We start from the raw sequence: 23732 nt of genomic DNA on the forward strand, positions 1-23732 counted from the left end.
GGGGGGGGGGGGTATGTGCGCTCTGTCCTGTGGCGTGCGTGGGCGCGCACTTTGCCTGTTTGCTGTGATATTTTCCCGGAGTCGTGTTTTTGGTGCTTTTGGCTTTTCGGCAGGGGCTTCCTTGGTGAGCGGATGGTTGCCCGTTTGGACTCTGCTCCTTTGGGGGGTTCTGGCTGTAGCCCTTCTTGGCAGCGACCCCCAGTAACATACACATCTCTGCCTTTCCAGTTAATGGTCAGATGTGTGTCTGATTGGCCGGGCGGTTTATGTGTGAGGTCCGAATCGACCAGGAAGCATATTTCGAAACCCGCCAAACGAAAGCTTATTAATTCGTATTGTTCCTTTGTTTGTTTGTCCTCTTGGTCTCTTTCTGTGCCTCTAGCCAGCACTGGGCTAGTCAGCCGTGAACGGTTTGTTTGCGAAATTTCCTCCTGACAGTGTTGGTCGCGAAGCTGTGACAGGTGACTTCACCGTGTGACGTCTTTGTGTGGGCGGGGGCGTTTGGAAACGGGACCCGGCTTGGTCTGAAGGAACGTTTGGATGATCCAGAACTCTGTCCGCATGAGGACATGGCCGCATGATCAGCGTTAGTTCTGTCAGGTTTACTGGGTCATGAACGATCCAGACTGTGAAAATGCAGAATATTCTTCTCATCCTTTGTACTAGGTGGGAACCTGTCCACAATATAATTGTATCTTTGTTGGCCAAACAAAGATCTTAAAAACTATAAAAATGAGCTTATGGCTCTTTTTGCTGAGGTACAGAGAACACGCATAGAACTTTATGATGTGAAGTCAGGTGACCTGAGAGGATGGGGAGCTCAATTCTGATGTTTTGCTTCTGTAAAAGTTTTCCCCGGCTGCCTGGAGAACAGGCAGCATTGATATGGTGCAAATGTTTGTGCCGTTTCTGAATAATGTGGCGTTTGAGGACGGCTGCGTCGCGTGCCGTATCCGCGCAGTCACGCCGCTTCCTTTGTTCTCAGCAATCCCGCCTGATCTTGTTTAGACATTTCCCGCGGCTGGTTGTCATTTAATCAGTAGCATTCACGGACGGCGCATTTCCCATAGCTGTGTTTGTTTAGCTGCCAGCTGGATGGAGAGTTTTTGCTATGGGTTGCACGGGGATAAAAACGTGGTGTTACCGTCCTTCGTGTGCGGTGTTTGTAGCTTCCTCGTCAAAACTGGAGTGCGACCCCATCGTCGCGGTTACTGCAGCCATGTTGTCCACATGACCAGCTCGCCCGCCACCCTCTCCAGATTCCTTCCTGCCTACCTGCCTGCCTGCTCTTCCTCTGCCTGCTTGCTTCTGACATAACTCGCTTTGTCATCGATGTATGCTTTTGGACCCTGGGGCTTGGGGGGGGGGGGTGGGATGCCAGCCAGCCAGCCAGCCTGAGAACCACCTGACACACAAGGTCCCTTTAATGAACTGGGGGGTGGGTGTGTCTTATAACACAGCTTACCCACAATGCAGCTTGCCCCCAAAGCCCTCCTTGGTGCCTCAGGTCATGCTGTTGCAGTCCATCTGTCTGTCTGTCTGTTCAGTGTGTTACGTGTCGTGCTCTCCTCCGATTGGTGGTGAAGGAGTGTGGGTGGGGTGGGGCAGGTACACCTGGGCGGGGGGGTGGGGCAGGTACACCTGGGCGGGGGGGTGGGGCAGGTACACCTGGGCGGGGGGGTGGGGCTTTTTGGCACATGATGAAGTTGGCTCCTGGTCTCTTCCTCAGCGGCCCCAACCTATGAGCACAATTACTCCCTGCCTGGGTCCCCATTCCGAGCAGCTCCCACTGACGGTACACCTCCTGCCGTTCCTCTGCTCCTTATGCTCCTCCTTCCTCTCAGTCACTTTTCTCCTGGGTGCCAGGGGTGTCGATTTGTTTTTTTTGTTAAATTTTAATCAAATTCTTCGGCTGTTGTCTGTACCCCCACTTGGCACAACCATTGGTAAGTGGGCTTTCTTAAGGGGTCTGGTGCCTTTGGGTCACACGTTTCTCTGGGGTGGGGGGGGGGGGGTTGTTTTTTTGGCCAGGCTAAGCTTAGGTTCCAGCTGGATTCCTGAGCGTGAATGAGGCTTGTCAGATTAAACATGGCCTTCTGTCCTTATGACTCCTGTTTCTCCCGTCCGATTTCCCCGGACGCGAGGAAGCGAGTGGGGATGATTAGCGTGCCTCAGGTCAGACGCGCTTTTCCCGCATTCTGAGCATCACGGGAGGGGGGGGCTGCCCCGTGCTCCTGCTCACTGTACAGCACGCTGTTTATGTAATGTTTGGACATGCTATCATTTACTGCCTGGACCCTCGTAGTGACCACCCTCCCTACTTTTCCCAGACCAACCCAGTTGTTGCCCCCCCCTCACCCCCCCATCTTGCTGCACCGCCGGGAGATGGGACGTGCCAGCACTTCCTTAATTGGTTTTTATTTTTTCTTGTTTTAATTCCCTCGTGCCCCCTCCCCCATACCGGCCACCCTTCTCGCTGCCCATTCTGCCACAGTCTGCAGAATGCTGACAGCTTGTGCTGAAGCTGCATTTTGAGCGCCCCCCCCCCCCCCCCCCTCACCTAGACGAGCGCTGGCATCTTCTCTAGCCCCCATCCGGGGGGATGCCTTTTAGGGAGACAGGAGCCCATCTACCCACCAAGACTTGCCTCCCTGCTCACTAAAAGTCCCTTATGCAGCACTGTGGTGCCAGAGTCCGCCGGACACTCAGCAGGGCTTTGTGCTGACCGGGACGGTAGCTGTCTGCCAACCACACTGGAGGGCCCTTCAGTCTCCGGTTCGGCCGTGGGGTCCGGCCCTTCAGTCTCCGGTTCGGCCGTGGGGTCCGGCCTTTCAGTCTCCGGTTCGGCCGTGGGGTCCGGCCTTTCAGTCTCCGGTTCGGCCGTGGGGTCCGGCCTTTCAGTCTCCGGTTCTGCTTTGGGGTCCAGCCCTTAAGTCTCTGGATCTGCCATTGGGTCTGCCCCTTCCTTCTCAGGTTCTGCCGTGGGGACCAGCCCTTCATCTGCCGGTTCGGCCATGGGGTCCGGCCTTTTATTCTCCGGTTCGGCCGTAGGGTCCGGCCCTTCAGTCTCCGAATCGGCCGTGGGGTCCGGCCCTTCAGCCGCCGGTTTGGCCGTGGGGTCCGGCCCTTCATCTGCCGGTTCGGCCGTGGGGTCCGGCCCTTCATCCGCCGGTTCGGCCGTGCGGTCCGGCCCTTCAGCCTCCGGTTCGGCCGTGGGGTCCGGCCCTCCTGTCCGAAGCTCCCCGGTCCCATCTGCCCTCACCGCCGCCTCTCTCCCCACCTGCCCGTGGACAGAGCCTCTCTGTCCTCCAGCTCCCTGCACCCAAGCTCCGCTTTGCCCCCCTGACAGCACGGGCTTCTCTTTCAGCCTGGGGGAGGGAGGGGGGCCTTCATCTCTCTTCTGTTTGTGTACTGTGCCGAGTGGTGATTTCCAGGTCGATCTCTTCCTGGGCCGTCTTTAATAGCTGAGGTTTGCTGGGACGCACCCGTCTCCCTCCTCCCCCTCCCCACCCCTCGAAGCGGCTGGCCACACGATCCGTGTCTCTGTTTGTATGCGTGTGTCCAGAACGTAGCCAGGACAGCGTGACGGTGATGCTGTCCGACTCCAGCTCCACCCAGGACCCTTTCCCCGACCCCGCCAGCTCTCAGGACAGCAGCCACAAGGTGCATGCTGGGAAGGCGGCCGCTCCCCCAGCAGAGCAGACCCCTCCCCTGAAGCAGGCTGAACCACTACCGGAGGCCTCTCAAGGTAACGGGCGTGCTGTCATAGTCATACAGTGACACAGAAATATTGGGAAATGCTGCAGTTCCTTTGACCACGCTCCATCAGTCACCGATTCGAAACATCATTGGTTAATGATAAAGTTGCCCCCTCTGTATGACTCATGGCCTCTCTTGTGCCCCCACCTTAAAACATCGTAGAATTGCCTCCACAGCTTTGCAGTATTGGAGCTGTAAGCATCACCTTATTAAAATAAAAGCAGTAATAGTATTAATATTAGTAATGTGCTTGTGCTTATAAATTTATGGAAGGGTCAGTGAAATTTGAACTTTATTCTGTGCCATTTTTCTCTCTAGAACACTGTAAAATTGCCTGCTATGTGTTGGTTTAATTTACAGGCTTTTTGGTTTAATTAATATTGAATATGAAATCAGTGGTGGTGGTAGTGTTTTAATCTTTCTTATTAAAAGGCCAGATGTAAAGTCGCCGCATTTTATCGCAGGCTGTTTGTCTGATCGCAGCCCGCTACCTCTGTGGAGCACTTCAGATCTAGCTGCACGCTTTGCTCTGGGAATGTAGAGTAAAGTCCCACCTCCCCAGAATAAATTAGTCGTAATTATCTGTCAGTGTGTGGCGCTTCATCCGGCGTGTTCCCCAGGACTCTGATGCTCTGCGGGATCCTTGAATCCATGAATGTTCCTGCTGGGATGTGAACCAGTGACCATCTGACGTAATCGAAGCTGATTTATGCAAAGAGCAGACAAAACCGGTCCAAACGTGCGAATGGACTGAGGAGGAATTCCCGGCTGGGAGTGAGTGATGCTTTTGGGGCTCTCTCGTTACCCCAGGGCCCCCGGCGGAACCCCCCCATGAGGCTGGGACCTCCAGCCTCCCGCAAGAAGAGCAGAGCGTGCAGGACACGCTGGACGCCCTGCAGCTGACACCCTCCGACATGACGACCCCCCAGCCACCCGCCAGCCCCCCACCCAAGGTGGCGCTGTCCCCGGGGATGCTGCCCCAGACCCCCACCGGCGAGGCTAAGCGAAAGCTGGAGTCAGGGGCCGAAACGGCGGCGGTAGCGCCCCCAGGGTCTGACGTCCCCGGGACGCTGCCTGCCTCCCCCGAGGAGCAGCACTGCCTGCTGGTGAAGATGTGCGTATGCGCCCTCTTCCTCTGCCTGGGCCGATTCCCTCAGCACTACAAGAGCCTGTACCGACTGGCCTACCTCTACGCCAAGGGCAACAGTCACCGGGTGAGTGAGTCATGTGACTCCTCTTACGTCACGTAATGCGACGTCTCTCGTGTCAGCCTCCCGTTTCCTCGGGCTGGGCCCCATAGCTCGTATCCTTATTTAGCATTGTGTTGTCATATCAGCGCCTCGCCCCAAAACGGTTGGGGTCGCAGTCTTTCAGAGTGGGGGGCCATGTCTGTCGTTACCAGGTCGCAGCAGCCTGTCGTGAGGGAGGAGAATGCATGGCGTGTTGGTACGGAACGCCGGTACGTCCCGAAGGGGGATCCTTGACATGATCCGTGGCAGATCATGATGATATCGTTTACCTTGCGAGGCAGACCGGCACATCCCCGGCACTGCCGCGAGATGCGGACAATGTGGCCGTCTGAGCAGAGCGCGGAGACGAGAGGGAGAGAGCGCGTTCTGAATGTCACCGGTGTCCCTCAGAGAGCTTCCGTCTCGGCATGCGAGCCTCCGGGACGTCAGGCGCCCAAGCTGCCTCCGGGACTCGTCTCCCATCCGCTCTTCCTCCCTTCTCCTTCTCCTCTGACATCACTGTCTGATGCCGTCACGTCAGCCAGCGGTAACTCCGCACTCCCGGCACAGCGCCAAGTTTATGGGATGCCACAGTCCTGTCCGGTGCTGCCCGCGGCCTTCAGAGGACAGCTCTGGGGCGGGCCGCAAACGCGATGGCGGTAGGGGGAGTTTGACCCTGAGCGATTTGATTAATTAGCCAATAAAGGGCAACCTATGGCTGAATCTGCGTTGCTGGGAATACAGCAAGTCCCGGGAAGTTTCGGGAGGGAGGGACCCCTCTGTCTGGTACCCCATGACAAGGCCTGTCCCCAACTGTGCTGACACTAGCTGCCAAGACCCAGAAGGACTCAGGATGTGGTTCTGTTTGCTTGGTTCTGATCCCTTGCTTAGCTCGTCGGCACGGCGACAGCTCGCACGGTCTCTGAGGAGGGCGCTTTGAAAACAAGCAGTCAGCCGGTCCTGGGGGAGGAGCCTGTACGGCCTCCTCTGATTGGTTCTAGATGGCCTTTCTCATTTCGCTTGGTTGGCGTGTTTTTTATGTTTGTAGTTGAAAGCATCTGATATTCAAAGCATGAGGTGCTGCCCCCTGGGGGTGTTAAAGTGCCCCCCCCCCCCCAAAAAAAACCAAGATACTGATGCATTTGAACCCAGGACAGCTGCGGGGGAGAGCAATGTCCAGCATGAGCTGGATGAGGGAGGTGTATGTGAAATTTTAGCCGCCCAGCACTTAAGGGAATGTGCCTAACTGGGGTATTGAAATTACCCAGGGGCGTGGCTGACAGTATGAGGCGTGTGATTGGTCGATCCGTGTATGGGGAGGGCTGAGTCTGATTCAAAAGCAATCAATAATAAATGAAAATGGGTAAACAGGAGTGGCGGAATCCCGCCTCGCTTGCTGCTGGATAGTCACGTGGCTTGGTTAATTAGCGCCATGCTTTCATGGGAAGTTCCACTCCGGAGATGATCTCAGACACCTGACGCCGGGGAGGGTGGAGGTGCTGCGCTCCAGAACATTGAGGGGAACTCGGTGTGGAGCGGCTTCCCCTCCGCGAGCCGGCCCGTCTTCCCGCTCGCGCGCGCATGTATATGTGTGTGTGCTCTCGCGTGTGTATGTGCGCGCGTGTGCCCGCCCGCCCGCCTGCACGCACGCATCCCAAACCCACGACTTCCTCATTCCACGCTTTGCCTCCACAGAACCTGCAGTGGGCTCGGGACGTGTTGCTAGGAAGCAGTGTCCCATGGCAACAGCTGAAGCACATGCCAGCACAGGGGCTGTTCTGCGAGAGGAACAAGACCAATCTGTTCAACGTGAGTCCGCGGCTCTGCCAGAGCGGCCCTGCCGCCGGGGAGAGGGGCTGGGGGGGGGGGGGGGGCCAGGTTAACGGGGTTATTGCCATTATCCCAGCCAATGTCACACATCTGCACCGCGGGTGAGAGGGAAATGACCGGGACCCTGAGGGGGAGGGCAGCTACGGTGCTGTTTCGGGTGGGTGCAGCCGTGTCTCTCTCAGGAGTGGGCGTGACTGATGGGTCACATGTTCCCCTGCTGTGGAGAAGCTGCCAGGACAGTGTTTAGCCCAGGCGCACGCTAACTCTCTGAGCTCCAATCTTCTTCATCTTGAAGGCATCTGAGAGTTTGGAGGGATTCTGTTCTTTAACATTCCTCTGTGCTGCTGAGTTTTTCCTGGTATTAATGTGTGTGTGTGTGTGTGTGTGTGGGGGTTATGTACATATGCACGTGTGTGGGTGTGTGTTCGTATATGCGTGCGTGTGTGTGTGTGTGTGTGTGTGTGTGTGTGGGTTATGTACATATGCACGTGTGTGGGTGTGTGTTCGTATATGTGTGTGTGTGTGTGTGTGTTTGTGTGTATGTATGCGTGTGTGTGTGTGTGTGTATGGGTTATGTACATATGCACATCTGTGTGGGTGTGTGTTTGTGCTCACACCCGTGCGTCTCAACCTTCAGACCAGCTAATCCTTGAGGCGATCGTTCCTCCAGCATGATGCACATGCCGTATGCGAGTCTCCGGGCCACAGGTGCCCGGCCGCATTTTCCTGTGTACTCAGTTGAAGGGTCTGGGTCTCTCCGACCCGGAATTCCACGAGAACGGCTGTCAGCTAGGAGCCCCTGCACACGACACGGCAGGGGGGTGGGGGGCACCTCAGTTAGCTGAGAGTTGTTTGAGATCTTGACGTACGGCTGATTTGGTCATTGCCGCCTGGGGCTTCGTGAATCACGGGGTAGGTATTTCCATCAGCTGCCTGCACGGGGATCCTGGGGCCTCCTGGTTTTGTTTAGGATGTACAGTGTGTCGGGCCCCTGTTCTCCTGGGAGATTTCATTTGTTTTCCTAAGAATAGTCTTCGTTCTGAACTGTGGCGGCATTTTCTTTAAGGGTTATTTAGTAGCTGATTACTGTGGCAAATGGTGTCATTCCTTAGAGGTGCCTATTTGAGGCACAAGTTTAGATGTAATATTATTTTTCTGCGCTCTGCTTCTGGTTTGTACAATAAACCCGGCATTTCTCTGGCTTTTAGTGAGTTATGGTCAACAGCCCTTCTGGTGTGAGAAATTGTTTATATACGTTCAGAAATCACCCCCCCCCCCCGAAAAGCAGCACAGGAAGTACTTCTTCATGTATACATGTGTAAATACCTATTTGTTTGTTTTGTCTGTTTTCATTACAGCACCGCGGTGCTCAGGCTCCCAGTCAGCCCCAGTGACTAACGGCAGCATTATGAGCCTTTCATAATGTGTTTTTTGCTGGTCACGTGGTTCTGGACACAGCGCAGCTCGGTGTGACCAGGCTGATGGTGTCTGGGGGGTTTCCTCCTCAGCTGCTGCTTGGCCAGAGAAGTCGGCCCTGGCACCCAGCATGTGTCTCTCAGATCACCGGAGCGGGCGCCCTGTGCTGAGCGGGCGTCCTGTGCTGAGCGGGCGTCCTGTGCTGAGCGGGAGTCCTGTGCTGAGCGGGCGTCCTGTGCTGAGCGGGCGTCCTGTGCTGAGCGGGCGTCCTGTGCTGAGCGGGCGTCCTGTGCTGAGCGGGAGTCCTGTGCTGAGCGGGCGTCCTGTGCTGAGCGGGCGTCCTGTGCTGAGCGGGCGTCCTGTGCTGAGCGGGAGTCCTGTGCTGAGCGGGCGTCCTGTGCTGAGCGGGCGTCCTGTGCTGAGCGGGCGTCCTGTGCTGAGCGGGAGTCCTGTGCTGAGCGGGAGTCCTGTGCTGAGCGGGAGTCCTGTGCTGAGCGGGAGTCCTGTGCGGAGCGGGCGTCCTGTGCGGAGCGGGCGTCCTGTGCGGAGCGGGCGTCCTGTGCGGAGCGGGCGTCCTGTGCTGAGCGGGCGTCCTGTGCTGAGCGGGCGTCCTGTGCGGAGCGGGAGTCCTGTGCGGAGCGGGCGTCCTGTGCTGAGCGGGAGTCCTGTGCGGAGCGGGCGTCCTGTGCTGAGCGGGAGTCCTGTGCGGAGCGGGCGTCCTGTGCTGAGCGGGCGTCCTGTGCTGAGCGGGCGTCCTGTGCTGAGCGGGCGTCCTGTGCTGAGCGGGCGTCCTGTGCGGAGCGGGCGTCCTGTGCGGAGCGGGCGTCCTGTGCGGAGCGGGCGTCCTGTGCGGAGCGGAATGCTTCTTTCTTGGGCTGCAGGGGTCGTAGAGGAACATGCAGGTGTGAGTTCTGTGACCCGTGGCTTATCCTCATGGTCGTGGTCACCGTGCCATCCCAGGTCAGTCTTGGGGTGGAGGGGGGCGGCTGGCGCAGGTGCCTTTCCGGAGGATTCTCCCTCCGAGGACTCCCCCATGGTGGTGGCTATGTGGGTCGCCCTGCCCTGCTTCCGTCCGGGAGCTCGAAACACATCCCGTCTCCCTGACAGACCCAGAATCTCAGTTTCTTCTTTCTCTCCTCATTCCCACATCCGATAAGTTTTTGTTACTGTCGGCTGATAGTCTACGTCAACCCCGTCCCTTTCAGAGCCTCCCGAAAACACCCCAGCTAATGTCTCTGCATCTGAGAGCTTCCTGCTGTTTTTCCCGAAGGGAATGTGAGTCCGGGCAAGCCCTCTTGGGGGCTAGGGCGGGTGTCCTTCAGAACCTCTGCTCCGTACTCAACACCATTCGCCATGCAAGCCGGTCATGCCGTGAGACCTTACCCCCGAGTCCCTGGCTCAGGTCACATGTTTTTGCTTCAGACCCTAATTGTTGTTCCCATGACAGCCGCCCGCAAGGCGGAGACTATCCCCCCCACCCCCGCTCACCGTCGCCTTCCCATCGACGGGACTCTGCTTAGTATCTGGCGAGGAGATCCGCACTTCAGATGCTGTTTAAATTTAAATGGCTTACAGGGAGGGAGGGGAGCGTGGCTGCTGGCTGCGCCGAGCGCCGTCCGCCCGCTTTTCTGGCTGCGGTACTTCGCTCCCCTAAATAGCATCATGGGCTGGCTTTCCTTCGCACACCGAGGAGCTAACTGCTAACCAGCCGGTTATACTATGCTGGCCTGCTTCTGCAGGCACCTGTGCGATCGCAGTTTTTTGGTGACTGCACTGAGTGCGGTCAGTTCATAGCTATAAGCTGCATGCACAGGCTACAGGTGCAAGTTTAAGTTCAGGCTTCCGATTTATACTGGAGTATAACCTTACAGTTTATGCTGTAACTTTAGGTCCCCGTGCTACAGCCTGTGTGTTTTTTGCAGTCCCTCACCCTTCCTCTGGAGGGCAGCATGCGCTTAGTTAGGCTAATCATTGTCAGAACATGGCAGGCTGGAAACACTCCAGGACATGGGCAATGAGCCTCAATATTTGAGTATCAACCTAGTTACTGTCGTCGTGTTACAGTTTGATGTCTTTCAAGGCTTTTCTGCTGTGGTTTTTTAAAAATCTCTTTCCTGACCGGTCAAGGCCCCACCCATGTGGACGGTTTTGATTGTATCACATGCCCCCCTGCTGAAACAGTGGCCTGTACTGGCTGTGTCCATCACTAATATAGGTATATATGTAGGTGCTTGGTAGTTGATACCTCATTGGGCTGAATTTCCCCGTGTGTCTGGGGGCAGTGGCAGCTGTGTGTGTTTGCGTCCTACTGCCAGTGGGGCGGAACCGGCTCGGGGCTGTAGCGGCCCGGTGGGTTTGAGCACAGCGTGTGTGTGTGTCTCTGTGCACGCGTGTGCATGTGGGGGAGGCTGAGTGCAAGGCCGGATCCGCTGGGTAGAGAGTGAGCTTTAGCAGAGGGGGAGGTTGAGAGCGGGAGAGCTGCTTGTGGGGTAGGGGTGAGGGCAGGCAGGGGGCCCCCGGTGCGGAGAGTCCCGCTCGCTGCCTTCCCTGTCTTCTTCTGCACAAACAACAGGAAGTGAGGCGACCAGCTCTGCACAGATCTCTTCGTTTCTCCCCTTCTGCAGGTCGCTCTGTCTCCCCCCCCCCCCCCCGCCTCTCTCACTCTCTCTCTCCTTTCCCTCTCTTCCCTCTCTCCCCACCCCCCGCCTCACGCTCTCTTTGCACCCTCCCCCTCCCCGTCTCCTCTGTTTGTGTACAGCGCGTGTGGGCGTGCGCCGAATTCCGCGCTCCCCCCCTATTGGCTGGCCGTGCCGTAGAGGGGTGGGCGTCGGCAGGGAAGGCGGGGGTTGGGGTTGGGGCTGGGTGTCGGGGGGGGTGCGTGGGTGTTTTGTTGTGTGATGGCAGACTCTGAGAGGGAGCGAGCGGCGAGTCAGGCTGTCTGTGTGGAGCGCGGTGCTGCTCCTGTCCGCCCCGCCGCTGCCACCGCCACGCTTCCCAGCCCGCGCTGAACAACCCGCTCGCTCACTCTCGCTCCCCCCCGTGGGGGGGGACAGCCTCCAGGAGGACGAGTGGCGTGGCCTGTGTGGAGCGGACCTCGTTTGTGATGGTGAGTCTCTCGCTCGCTCGCAGTGAAAGTTTCGTCCCTACCGTTGCTAGTGTGCCTGTGGCTTCTTCGGCTTCCAGTTAATTTTGTTAGGTTGGTGGGGGGGTGGGTGGGCATGGAGAGAAATGAGAAATAGTGAATCTGGAGGGGGGGGGGGGGGTTCTGCCAGCGCTGGGGGGGCCTCACCCCAGAGCTCGGAGCCAAACTCCCGCCTGTGCTTTTTCAAGAGCTCCAGGATCTCCATTCAGCCCCCCCGCCCCGTTGTGTCACTGCTGGTGTAGTGTGGGGGGCGGGGGGGGACCACGTGGATGAAGTATGGGGGAAGGGGGTGGAGAAAGCAGAAAGCAAACTTTAAAAATACACACCAGAGGGGAACCTGGTGTATCTCTGGAGGCCCGAGGAGTTTTTGGCGGGAGGTCTAAATGCTCCGCTGTGCTCCCTCGCCCTTCTACCTTCATTTAAATCCATCTCCTCACCCCCACCCCGCCCCCCCCCATCCCTCCCCGGCACTGCATTGCCTTTTGAAGTCTCAGAGGAGAAGTTCCTGCATGTTTTACAGCACTGTGACCAGCTGCCCTGGGGTCTGAATCTTGGGGGCGGCCGGTCTGAGTGTGACCTGGCAGCGGGCGTGACCCAGCGATCAGGTGGGGGGTGCCGGAAGTGGCCGGAGGCGCGCAGCGGTATGCGGACACTTGCTCCGACATGAAAGCTAAAGGGGGTGTTTGGGATGGTTTGCCATAATGACTCCGCGCCGGTCTGCACGATGTGTCTGTAGCCACTGGAAGTTGTCTGATGAGCTGTGTCCCCCCCGCGGGTCACGCTGGCCGGATGGTCCGCAGGTTCCTGGGAGCCACGTCTTCGTGCATCACTAGCCCGCTTCTGCCTGCCAGGTTTCTGCTCTTCCCCGTCCTGCCGGTTCTGTAGCCCCCACCCAGTTATGCTGACCCTCAAACCCCAGCCTCTTCTCCATGCGGGTGTGCTACCAGTTTCCATGCCAACAGAGCTGCGCTGCCCTGCCCGACGCGCGCTTTGCACATGGGCCCTTCCCCTGCAAGGGGCTGTGCGGGGGAATCCCCATAACCCTCTGTGGGACATCCCCGACCTCGCTGACCCCGGGGGGCTGTTCGGGGGGGCTCTCGCATCACGCACGCTCTCTATTTTTCATGTCTTCTGTTGAGACCCTGGTGTTGATTTGGGTTTGATGTTTTTATTTTTAATATTTAATAGTGGGGGGGGGGGGTTGGTCCGCCAGGCATCCAGCTGCTGCAAACTCATCGGCGATAAGATCCTGTAAGTGCTTCTCATGCCAGAACCTGAGCTCACAGGAATCTGTAGCCGGAGGATTTCGAACTGAAGTGAACACAGTCACCTTTGCCCTGTTTGGAGGCCTGTTCCTGTAACCTGTGCGGCACAGTCGTGTTAGGATGGGAGGGGGGCCGCTTAGTCAGCCTGCTGGGTTGTTCATGGACGGATCTCATTGGCCCCTGCCTTACCCCAGAAACGCCAGGTTCTCGTGCACCATCGCTACGGTCACAGACAGTCGGGGGTAAGATGGTAGAGAGGAACGGCCTCCCATTCACAGCGCCCTCTAGAGGAATGTCCCCGTTTGAGGTCTGTCTGCTCCATCTGAGGTTGGTCCATAAGTTTTGGGGGAGCTTTCTGATTGGCGGGGATCAGTTTAGTCCGTCTTAGACCTGCATGGGGCAGTGGGCAGCTGCCAGCCTATACCAGTAACCCCTGCAGAAGACAGCGCTCAGATAAGCACCGTAGCAAAGCGATTAAGGGTCGGGGGGCTGTGCAGAATCTGGCTGCTGAAGGCGGGAGGAGCTTGGGGTTGTCGAAGGTCATGAGTTACCTGCAATCCATCAGTCTGTCCGTCCGTCTGTCCACTTATCCAGCACTGGGCACCATTGAGCCTGTAGCCTTTCCCAGGTAGCACAGGGCTGCGTGTTTTTTTTGACGGCAGGAGGAAGTCGGAGAACCAGAGTGAACCTTGCCAGACTCGGGGAGGACATGCAAACTCCACACGCTCAGAGCGGGACGGGGGCACCGAGTCATCTCACTATTTGTTTGCGAATTTGCTTGAAGTGTGCTTTGAGTTTCCCTCGTCGTCTCTGTTGGGAGAGGATTGCGGGACCTGTGTGTGTGTGTGTGTGTGTGTGTGTGTGTGTGTGTGTGTGAGTGTGAGTGTGAGAATGAGAGAGCCACTCTGTCCTGCAGGGATCAGTGTGTTGGCTGGTAAGTGATGGACTGGGGTTAGGGTCCACCCCCCCCCCCCCCCCCCAGCTGCTAGGTTAATTCCTGCTGTATTTGGCAGCCCCTCTGTCCCATATCTTATGCCAGGAAAGTAGTGTGAGCTCGCTGTGTGTATGTGCACTTCCTGTTTGAAATGGGAGTGCGGGAGAGCAGGGGGGTGAGCTTACCGCTGGCGTGCCACGTGGTGGCGTGGCAGCACCCTGAGCCCCTTGCCCCTGCCCTGCAGGGCGTCTGGCGTATCCCGGTGGATGAGATTGATCGGCCCGGCAGCTTCGCCTCTCACATGAACCGCTCCATCGTGCTTCTGCTGGACGTTCTGTCTGAGCTCAAGGACCGGGACACCCTGCTCAAGGTCTCCTGCATGCTCCAGAGGACCCCGGAACAGGGAAAGTGAGTCCCGAGGCCCCGGCTGACTCTTCCTTACCTGATTTTGTCGCTGGGGCAGTTCTTTTACGTTGTCGCCGTAATGGACCTACCTCCTGATCTGTATCTCTCGCTCCCTCCCTCCCTTCCTCTCTCTTTATAGGAAGTATTTGCGGGATGTGGACCGACAGGTTTTGGCCAAGAGAGCATTTTCCTTAACCGTGAAAGTACTGGAGGATAATCTGAACAAACTCACTGGGGTATGGAGTCACCAAACACGCGCACCAGCGCCACCCAGTGGCACGGTGTGCTGCCCCCGTGGCTGCTTGTCAGCTTGGGTCTATCCTCCCTACAAACAGAGCTGTGATGTTCACTCATCACTCACATTATTATTATTATGAGTGCATTACTGCTCACCAGCAGAGGGGAAGAGGGCACTCTGTCTGTATCTGGTCCCCACAACATCGAAATAACAGGTTTTTATCATATTATGGGGTCATTTGGTCCCCACAATGTGATAAAAGCCTGTTATTTTGACGTTGTGGGGACCATTTTTTTCAGTCCCGACAAAGATAACCTCAATTTTATACAAATCTGAGACTGTAATCAAAAAACTAAAAAAGCCAGAAATCTCTATTTTATTTGGTTACTTACGGTTAAGGTTAGGGCTGGGTGGGGGTTACGTTGTCTTTTTGGGATTAGAGTTTCCCCCATAGAAATGAATAGAGTCCCCACAAAGTTTTGAAGACAAACGTGTCTGTGTTTGTGTGTCTGTGTCTTGGCTGCACCAGGTATCAGAGCCTTCGCTCGGTGGGGGGGACATGACCACCACTGACACGCCCCCCAGGCCCAGCGCCGAAGACAGCAAGCGGGCGGCACCCAGCAAGCCTGGCGCAGAGGCCAGGCAGCCCGAGGCCCCCCCGGAGCGGCCCCCGCCACAGGCCATGGACACAGCGGAGCGGCGGGAGGAGCCCATGGAGCTGGAGGGTGGGACCTGGGAGGGCGGCGGGGGTGCGCGGCCCCTGGAAAGGGCCCCCCCTGAGCTGTCTCTGGAGGAGCTCAGCATCAGCTCCCGCCAGCAGCAGCAGCAGCATCACACCGGGGGGGTTAAGCGGCCGGCTTCCCTCAGCCCCCCCGAGGCCGGCGAGCAGCAGCGCAAGCCCAGTCGCAAGCGGAAGCTTCTGGAAGATGTGGAGACGGGCAAGACGCTCCTGCTGGACGCCTACAGGGTGTGGCAGCAGGGCCAGAAGGTCATGACCTATGACCTGGGCCGCATCGAGAAGATCATGTCAGAGACGTACATGCTCATCAAACAGGCGAGTGGTGGGGGGGTGGGCAGGGCGGGGCAGGGCGGCCCGTGATTGGACAGGAGCGGCTCTCAGCACCTCCATCATCTCATCCTTGTCGTCCTCCATTAGGTCCTTTCTCCTCTCCCTCTGAAGTCTAAAGTCACTCCTGCCCTAAGCGCCACTCCCCCCCCCCCCCCCCCCATGGTACTCTGGCATAATCAACAACAGAAAAACAGCAATCAGCAAGCAGGAAAAATACCAATTTTGTTTCCAGCTTTAGCATAAAATGCCATGTCTGTGCCTGCAGCCCGGCTCTGGGGTGATCGGGCTACAGAGACGCGTTTATAGTACAATTATGTAAATACACACTGTAAAGGCACTCGCACTCTCTCGCACACACACACACACACACACACACACACACACACACGCAGGCAGGCAGCCTTTTACCATGGTCTCTGTCCTGGGGAGACGTGGCAGCTCAGGGCGTGAGGTAGAGTCTCAAAGGGATGCCGTTCCGCTGGAGAGCTAATGACTGTAATGTCAATAATAAGTAACGCCTAGAAGAAAGTCCCCTTTGAAGCCATTACGGTTCAGCCTCCGGACCCCAGACCGTCATTCTGGCTGCCGTCTGCCCACTGTCTGGTGTGTTTAATCACATCCAGCCACAGAACTTTCCTTCCATTTGTTATTAGCGGTAATTTGTTGGATCGGTGTCGGCTTTTTAGAATAAAACCATTACATGTTTATGAAACAAAATGAATCGACCTAATGATTTTATCAGACGGTGTTTTGGATCGAGCGGCGGCCCGCTGCTTTGCTGAGAGCATGGCCCCCCCAGTGGCTGCTGGGGGTATCGAGTTAGGGTTCGAGATGCAGCATCATCTGGCAAGCGGCTGCTTTTGCTCGTCACACCCCCCCCCCCCCCATATCCCGCCACACTGCGCTTGGGCTCATGGGCCGTGTGAGAGAGGAAGCCCCCCCCCCCCCCGAAAGCTGCGGGCTTCACCCCGAGCTCCATTTCCTCCTTGTCGTTAAGAAAAACTCTCTTCCTCGCCCCCCATCGCTTGCTTCCGCGTCGGCTTGTATTTATATAGTGCCTTGCGTGGCGGTGATAGTGTGCAGTATTCAGAGCGACAAACAATGGAGAAGATGGCTCTGTGAGGCTTGCTTTTTGGGGGTGGTGGAGGCACACCCCATGTACATACCCTGTGTGGCAGAGCGAGGAAAAAGGGTTTCGGCCCAGGATTATGGAGGGTGGGCAGTGGCCCCGCCCTCACAGTGACAGCCAATGGCGTGAGAGCGCCCTGTGACAACCCAGGAGAGCATGTGCGTGACACTCAGGCAGGCGGGAGGGCGGGAGGGTGGGCAGCCGGGTCCCTGCAGCACTGGTGCCTCTCCTCCCGTGTTTGACGTGATGGAGCGCCCCCTGGTGGCTTTGCCGGTCATTGCCACCCGCTCTAGTCCCTGGCTCATGCCTCCTTCAAAGGCGTTCCCATTACTCAGCACAAGTAAGACTGCCACCCCCAGCGTACAGTTCTAGTCAGGGGTGGGTGTGATCAGAGCCCTTCATCCTCACCTTCCTCATCCTCCTCGTCTCCTCTCTCTACCTCAGGTCGATGAAGAGGCAGCACTGGATCAGGCTGTCAAGTTCTGCCAGGTCCAGCTGGCCACGTCCGCGCAGAGACAGGTAAGCCCCACGTACCCGCGCCCCCCCCCCCACCCCACACTGGGGAGTCCAGCTCCTCTCCACATCCCCACCTGCTGGTCAGTCTGGGTTATGTCAGTACCATCTTTCTGTGGGCCGACAGGCTGAGGTGCTGATCGTGTTTATAAGCCTGGCCCTTTCTTGTGCCCCTTGCAACTCCACCCCCTTATGAGTGTGGGGGGGGGAGGGGCAGCATCTGCGGAAAGGGGCCAGGTGGGAGCCGGGAGGCCGATCGATGCTCCCCCCTGCCTGGATGGTAGCATGATATCATTGATGTGAGGCAGGTTTGCGAACAAGGAGGCCCCCAGAACAGGCTTGACGAGCTCACAGCCGGGCCATGCAGGTTTCGGGGCTGAGCTGTGGCTTATGGCCCCAGGCACCCCCCCCTGCTGGAGGCCTCGAGAGCCTGCAGTCACATTATTCACCAACAGACTCATTTTTCACCCCCACGCACATTCACAGGGTTGTGCTTTATCTTTTTTTTTTTTGGTGCATTTTTGTTCTTCATCCCTCGCTTCACATGCCTTTCTCCTCCCTCAACATTCCTGAGATGTTTCAGGCCTTTGGGCGGCCCTCACCCTCCTAACGAACCTGGTGAGTCGTGCTAAGGCCGGAGGTCAGAGGTCAGGTGGCAGAAGCCCCTCTCTCGGGCTTCTCTGTGGTTTTAACAAGCCCCTCTGGTTCCTCAGCTGTGGGTGTCTCACATTTGCTGACACCTCACTCTCTCTCTCTCACACTCACTCCGTCTTTCTTTCCCACGGCCCCCCCACCACCACCACCACACGTTTGCCGCCTGACGTCTACTCCGTACACCGCTGGCTGTTTCCAAGGCAGCGACTGTCCCACACTGAGGGCATCAGCGTGCCCGACTGTGTAATGTGGGCTGTTGGTGGGCGCCAGGATGAGACAGGAAGCCCACAGCAGCTTTGTTTTGTAACGCCATGGCAACGAGGAGCATCTGCAGGCGCAGACACCTCAATGGATGGAGGTGTGGCTGGTGATCAGGCGTCTCCTCGCCTCAGTGAGTTACAACAAAAATGTTGAGGAAAGCAAACAAACTAGAGAGGGGTGGCAGAAATATCACTGCTGCCTGTATCATAAAGCCTCGCGGGGGAATTAGAGCGAGCGCGTGTGTGAGCCTGACACAGGGAGCCCCTGAAGCAATCGAGGGAGCAGTGCAGAGCTGCGTTGACTGAGGCTCCGGGGCCTGGGTGATCCCGGACGGCGGGAGGCTTCTCACGGGGTCGGAATAACCCCGGATGGTGTAAGGAAGTCCCCGCACGGGGCTTTTCGGGTGCAGGGACTTTTTCCGCGGTGCAGGTGTGGTACGCCACGCCGTCCTGTTCTCTAACACGCTCCACACTTCCTCTGAGGCACATTTGCAGTCGTCTGTCTTTGCTGCCGTTGCTGCACTCCCAAGCCCCCCCCCCCCCCGTGCGGATTTAACACTGGGATGATCGCTGTGAGGCTCCTTACTGGTCCCGTTGTTCCTGACAGCCAGGATGCCTCCGTCTGATGGGTGACAGACAGGCGACATGTCAGGTTGTCATGGGATACACATACATGCACACACTCTGATTGTGCCTCGTCATCATGGACTCGCGGGCGACGAGATGCAACAGTTTCAAGTGGCTTTGAGCTCCGAAGCAGGCTGTGGCCTTTCTGATCGGCAGTGGGGTGCTTTGAGCGCCGCGCCCCCTGCTGGCCCGAGTCCGTGTAATGAGCCGTCTTGCTCGGGGGGGCAGGCCGCCTGCATTTAACCAGTCAGGAAAGGAAAAAAAAATACTTGAGGGTGTTTCAGTGCAAACTTGCGATCGAAAGTGTGGGAAGCCGGATTAGTCAATGTGCGGACTGAAGTGAGCGACTGTCGGAGATGATTTTAAAGAAAACAGTTGGCGTGCAGACGGACGGGGCGGAACAGCGGGGCTGGTCTCACGGTCGATATTTTCCACGTAAAATTTCAGCTTTCAGCGTTTCCTGAGAGATCAGGAGAATCACACGCTATGATCATCCAGATGGAGGCCTTGCGTTGTTTAGCATTAAATGAAGGTGTTAAGCTCGTGGAGTTTCTTTCAATTTTAATGGTGCATCCATCCCTGTCATGTGGCCCCTGGGACTCATGTGGCCCCCGGGCAGTGTGCCGAAGAAGCGGGTGCTCGATAATGGCCAGCCGCATTTGCTGCGCTTTTATCCTGAGCCGGGGTGGGACGTGGCGCTTGTGAGAGCTACCTGCTCCTTCCGTTTGGCATCGACTCGGCACCCCCGCGCCGGACGCCCCCTCCACCGGCCACGTCACCACCGACGCCTTGCACTGCACGTAGCTTCGCAAAACGGCAGCAGACCGACGCAGCGGCTGCGCATCCTGCTGCACGACCCTGACTGGCTCCCCTGCCTTGTATGTTTTTCTTCTTTCTTCTTCTTTTCACTGGTCGTGTGCAGACTGAGGTACAGCAGGTTTGGAGGCGATGTGTAATGAGCGGGAGTTACCATGGTAACGGGGAGGCGAGGCGTTGTGTGCACGCTCCGCCGTGATCGTGTGCGAGCGAGCGCGCAGTGATCCGTTTGTGCGCATGTGTGTGTGCGCGCGCGAGCGTGCGGGTCTGCCCTCCCGTCTGCCTCACGCCCCCACCTTATATCCCCTGGGTGCTGAGGAGCAGGATGAGTCAGGAGCACTGAGCCGTGAGGCTCTGCCCCCACGTTGGCATTCATACGCTGCTTCAGGGACTGCACTTCACCAGAAGGTTGCAGGGTCTCGTCCCAGCTGTAGTAAACACCTGGGTTTGTGCATGCTGAACCTGCAATTTAGTGATAAATGTCCTGAGTAAACTGGGATATTTTTAAACTGTCAATTAAATCTTAGAAATGTAGAACTAATTAAAAAATATATATATGGCAGACTTCAGCATGTTTCAGGCCCTGGAAACACAGACGGCTCTGCGCTCTTCTTGATGATTGGCTGCATCTGCTCAAGTGAACAGGCTTGCGATGCTGGTGTGGGGTGGGCTGTAGCCTCACCTGCTGTTCTTCCATTGTGTGTAGCTGTTTCTTATGCGCTGTAGGGCTAACCGTGCGTTCACACCGCCGGCAGCGAGAGCGTCAAAATTCGCCCTGGCCGCCCTGCCAACGACGCTGTACAGAGATTTTTGGACGCTTTGACGTAGATTGAATGCTTGTCTTGTATTTAAAGGGGCCGCAAATCAAACAAGCTTGTTAATCTTGTGCAGACTGACCACAAGGAGGGTATAAGATAACCTCATGAAATATATTGAATGTGAAAGTAAGAAATTGATCGATGGAAAGAACTTTTTTGTAGTTACATGTTTTCTTTCAATTAAAAGCCATTTGTGTGGTGTGTAATTCTTATGTTCATGGTTATAAGTGCTAGTCTAATTTCAGTATTATAGGAGACATGTATTTACTAGTCTTGGTCTTTAACATTAATTAATTAATTAATTAATAATCCAATATGTTTTGATATGTCAGAATATTCTGCAGCAGTAACAGCATTGCATGCTCTGGCGCTAAAGTCAGCTTGAAATTCCCACTTATTTTCAGAAAATACATAACGTTAATGCACATTAGAAACTCACCAGGAACCCCAACAATCTCGGACACCTTGGTCCATGCATCATTTTTTTTATTTATGTCCCTGTATGCAAACAGGGACACGTCGTAAATTACTGGGAAACCCGCCACAGCAATTAACCTCTCCTCCATTCTGCATGGGACCTTCTTCTTTGTTGCTTGATGGCGGTCGGCCATGGGAACTAATGTGGTCGGAACCAAAGTTTACAGGACTGCGTTATCTGGAATCTGCTCAAGCGGTGGACTTCTACGTTTCGATTGGTTGCCGCCTAACCGTGTCATAGCTCATTACCATAAAGTTGACCTGATTTCAACTCTCCTTGACGCTCTCGCCGTCCAAGACGCGCCGCGCCGCATCTCGCCGCCGGCTCACATTGAAAATGAATGACTTCCGGCCACTTTGACGCTCTCGCCGCCGGCGGTGTGAACGCACGGTTACGGTCACCCATATCCAGACCTGTGACGGTGACCTGAACAAAGAGTACCCATCATGCTTTGCTCACCGGTTGCCACCCCCTCGCCTGATTCCCTGCTCACTGAGACCCCTGTTGCTTTCTCCTCCCGTATCTCCTCTCGTTTAACCTCACTCCGCTCTTAGACACCCCGAGTCCTGTAAGCGCGTGACCCGGAGCTGACCACTTTACCGCGGTACTGACCAGGGGCCATGGTACCTTGTTAGTAACGTTGCACTCGACAGCAGAGTTATAATGCCAAAGCTCACGTCGCATGGGCTGCGGCACCTGGACACGCCATCTCTCCCTGGTACCGGCAACCCCAAGGTCCTCCGTCCTCCTCTTCCCTGGGTGGTGTTTCTGCACTCTGCTGTTACCGACCAGTATTCCTTGCTCCATTGTAGATATATTTCCAGGTCAGTCTGCAGCCACCCACCCATCCATCCACCCATCCATCCATCCATCCATCCCTCCCTCCATCCATCCATCTCTCCATCCATCCCTCCATCCCTCCATCCATCCATCCATCCATCCCTCTTCTGTCCTCTAGTAGCCCTGGTATGACCTGGGTCTCCTGTCCCGATGCTCATTCATCCGTCAGCCTTTGTGTTTTTTTTTTTTATTATTTGTCTTATTACTCTGGTGGCTGTCCTTGTCTTCCTCCCCCCCCCCCGTGTTACCTGATTCGGGTGGGGGGGACGGACTCACAGAAGTCTGCTCTCCGGGAACAGACGGCGAACCTGGAGTTTGTGTTTCCCGTCGGCCATTGGCTGCGTTCTCCCCCGTTGCCATGGCAGCGGCTCTGGGACTGTCACGGGTTGTTTTTTTGCGCGGCTCTTCTGCTTACGAGTGGCCCTTGGAAAAAGGCGGGTGAAAGCGCAGTGCCGGGTCCTGGGTGGTGGGTGGAGTGGCATTGGCAGCGCGGAGCTCGGCTCCGCTCCGGGACTCTGTGCCAGGAGCTCCACCGCGAGTCCAAACTCGCTGTCTCAGGCCCACTGCTGGTGCTGCTCGTCCTCCAGGTCAGCCTGCTTGCTGTTTGTGTTGTGAGTCTCTGGCATTTGTTTATTTGTGTTTGTTTGTTTGTTTGTTTCTGTGCATGTTTGTTTTCTTTGTCTGTAGGCTCGCCCACGCCTGTTTGTCAACCTGTTTGTCCCCTCCTGCCTGCCGTACGCTGTAAATCAGTGCCAGGACTCGCTCGTCAAACACAGCTTTGCTTTCCTCGCTGGCTGTTGCGGCGCTTCTCCATGGGCACCGCTTCTCATGACCCCCCCCCCCCCTTTCTGATTACAGTGCAGCAGTGACACGCCCACCACACCCAAGCCCACCAAAGAGCACCGTGACATCTTCTTCCCCTCCTCGCTGCCTAACTCGGCCCCGCAGCCACCAGACAGCTCCACCCCCCAGGGTCCGCCCAGCGGGCCCCCGGACCAGTCGCAGCTCCGGAAGCAGCCGGCTGCCCATTCAGCTGCCATGGCCTTCCTGCCCCAGTCAGGTGAGTATCTGGCAAAGATCCTCATCTGGCATTTTGTAGCAGTGGTCTTTTTTTGTAAACTTGTCCCCGGATGCAGTTTGGTGAAGAGTAAACAAACGTCTAAGCAACCCTTTGCCGGAACCGTGGTGCTCTTTCCGGAGAATTTCAGCTGATCACTGAGTGGTTATCAGACTGCATGCGTTCGTGTCAAACTTCACCATTTGCGTGCCCTGCTGTCACTGCCTGGCCGGTCCTAGCTCCTCAGGAGAAGAGGAGCAAGGGAAATAAACACAAAAACCTCTCCCTTCCATCTCTATCTCAGAGGATCCCCAAGAAGCGAGGGCTGATTGGAGCCTCTCATTAAGCCACTGGGCTGAAAGTGAAGCCTTCAACCTCAAATCCCAGCCGGGGGACCCGAATTTGTACCTCTTTGCAGGGCAATTAGCTCGGATGGCTGCAGTAAAGCCTCCAACTGTGTAAACGGGAGGGAAATGTTACGAAACGCTGCTTTGGAGCGAGGCTGCCGCCAGGTGAGGCAGTGTACGTGTTGCGTAACACGTGTTTGTACGCACTTTAAAAGCCGCGTGCGAAAATATAGCTGCGGGAGGGAGACACACAAACGTCCCCGAGCACACGCAGGTGGGAGTTTCAGCCCGTCGCCGAGCATCTGGACGCTCGGCGCTGAAATCTATACAAAATGGTTGCCCAGGCAACCCAAACGAAGAGGTCGCAGAGAGGGAAGGCTCTCCGCATTAGCTAGCAGAGCTCAGAGGGAGAGCACGGCGCCCACCGCCGCCGCCGCCTGCCGGGAACCTGCCCATCTGTCCGGCCGCTACCCGGTCGATTCATCCGTCGGTCCTTCCTCCGTGTCCACGTCGAATCGGACCACCCAGAGCCGGTTTTCTCAGTCTCTTTTTCCGCGAGGAAAGAGCCATCCCATTGCCCGCGGGCCGCCTGTCAGCCTGATGAGAAGCTGGGACTGGTACGTATAGCGAACGCTGACCTGCTACCCTGTGCTCTAGTGTGTTAATCCCCCGGTAACCAACAGGTGTCCTCTGACTCTCCCGGCGGTCACTCTAAGTATTACTGCCCGGGGGACTTGATTCACACCGTCCGACCGGCTTGTGGGTCGCCCTCGGTTACCGGCACAGGACACCTTCACCGAGCTGTAGTCCAACTCCACAGTACAGCCTGTTTTTTTTCTTCCATTTCCGCCAGCTGGAAAAACCAGTCGTGACTCCAGGCAGCTGTTTTTAATTAACCTGTAACTG

The 23732-nt window shown here is 56.6% G+C and overlaps 1 protein-coding gene across 3 annotated transcripts in view; it reads left to right on the plus strand.

Moving 5' to 3' along the window:
• The window catches only part of cabin1 (calcineurin binding protein 1), a 51033-nt gene that overhangs the window by 25826 nt on the left and 1475 nt on the right, over window positions 1-23732 (plus strand). For 2 of the 3 annotated variants that reach the window (XM_072705780.1, XM_072705778.1), the window contains exons 28-35: window positions 3566-3748; window positions 4570-4973; window positions 6684-6797; window positions 13820-13983; window positions 14120-14216; window positions 14748-15272; window positions 16861-16935; window positions 22281-22482. In XM_072705780.1, the coding sequence (XP_072561881.1) occupies window positions 3566-3748; window positions 4570-4973; window positions 6684-6797; window positions 13820-13983; window positions 14120-14216; window positions 14748-15272; window positions 16861-16935; window positions 22281-22482 (1764 nt within the window). Of the gene's footprint in view, window positions 1-1729; window positions 1796-3565; window positions 3749-4569; window positions 4974-6683; window positions 6798-13819; window positions 13984-14119; window positions 14217-14747; window positions 15273-16860; window positions 16936-22280; window positions 22483-23732 lie in introns of all 3 variants that reach the window. The other variant, XM_072705776.1, reaches the window with a different exon arrangement.

This window comes from Paramormyrops kingsleyae, chromosome 2 (assembly GCF_048594095.1).
Source record: "Paramormyrops kingsleyae isolate MSU_618 chromosome 2, PKINGS_0.4, whole genome shotgun sequence".
In the NCBI taxonomy this organism is placed as follows: domain Eukaryota; kingdom Metazoa; phylum Chordata; class Actinopteri; order Osteoglossiformes; family Mormyridae; genus Paramormyrops; species Paramormyrops kingsleyae.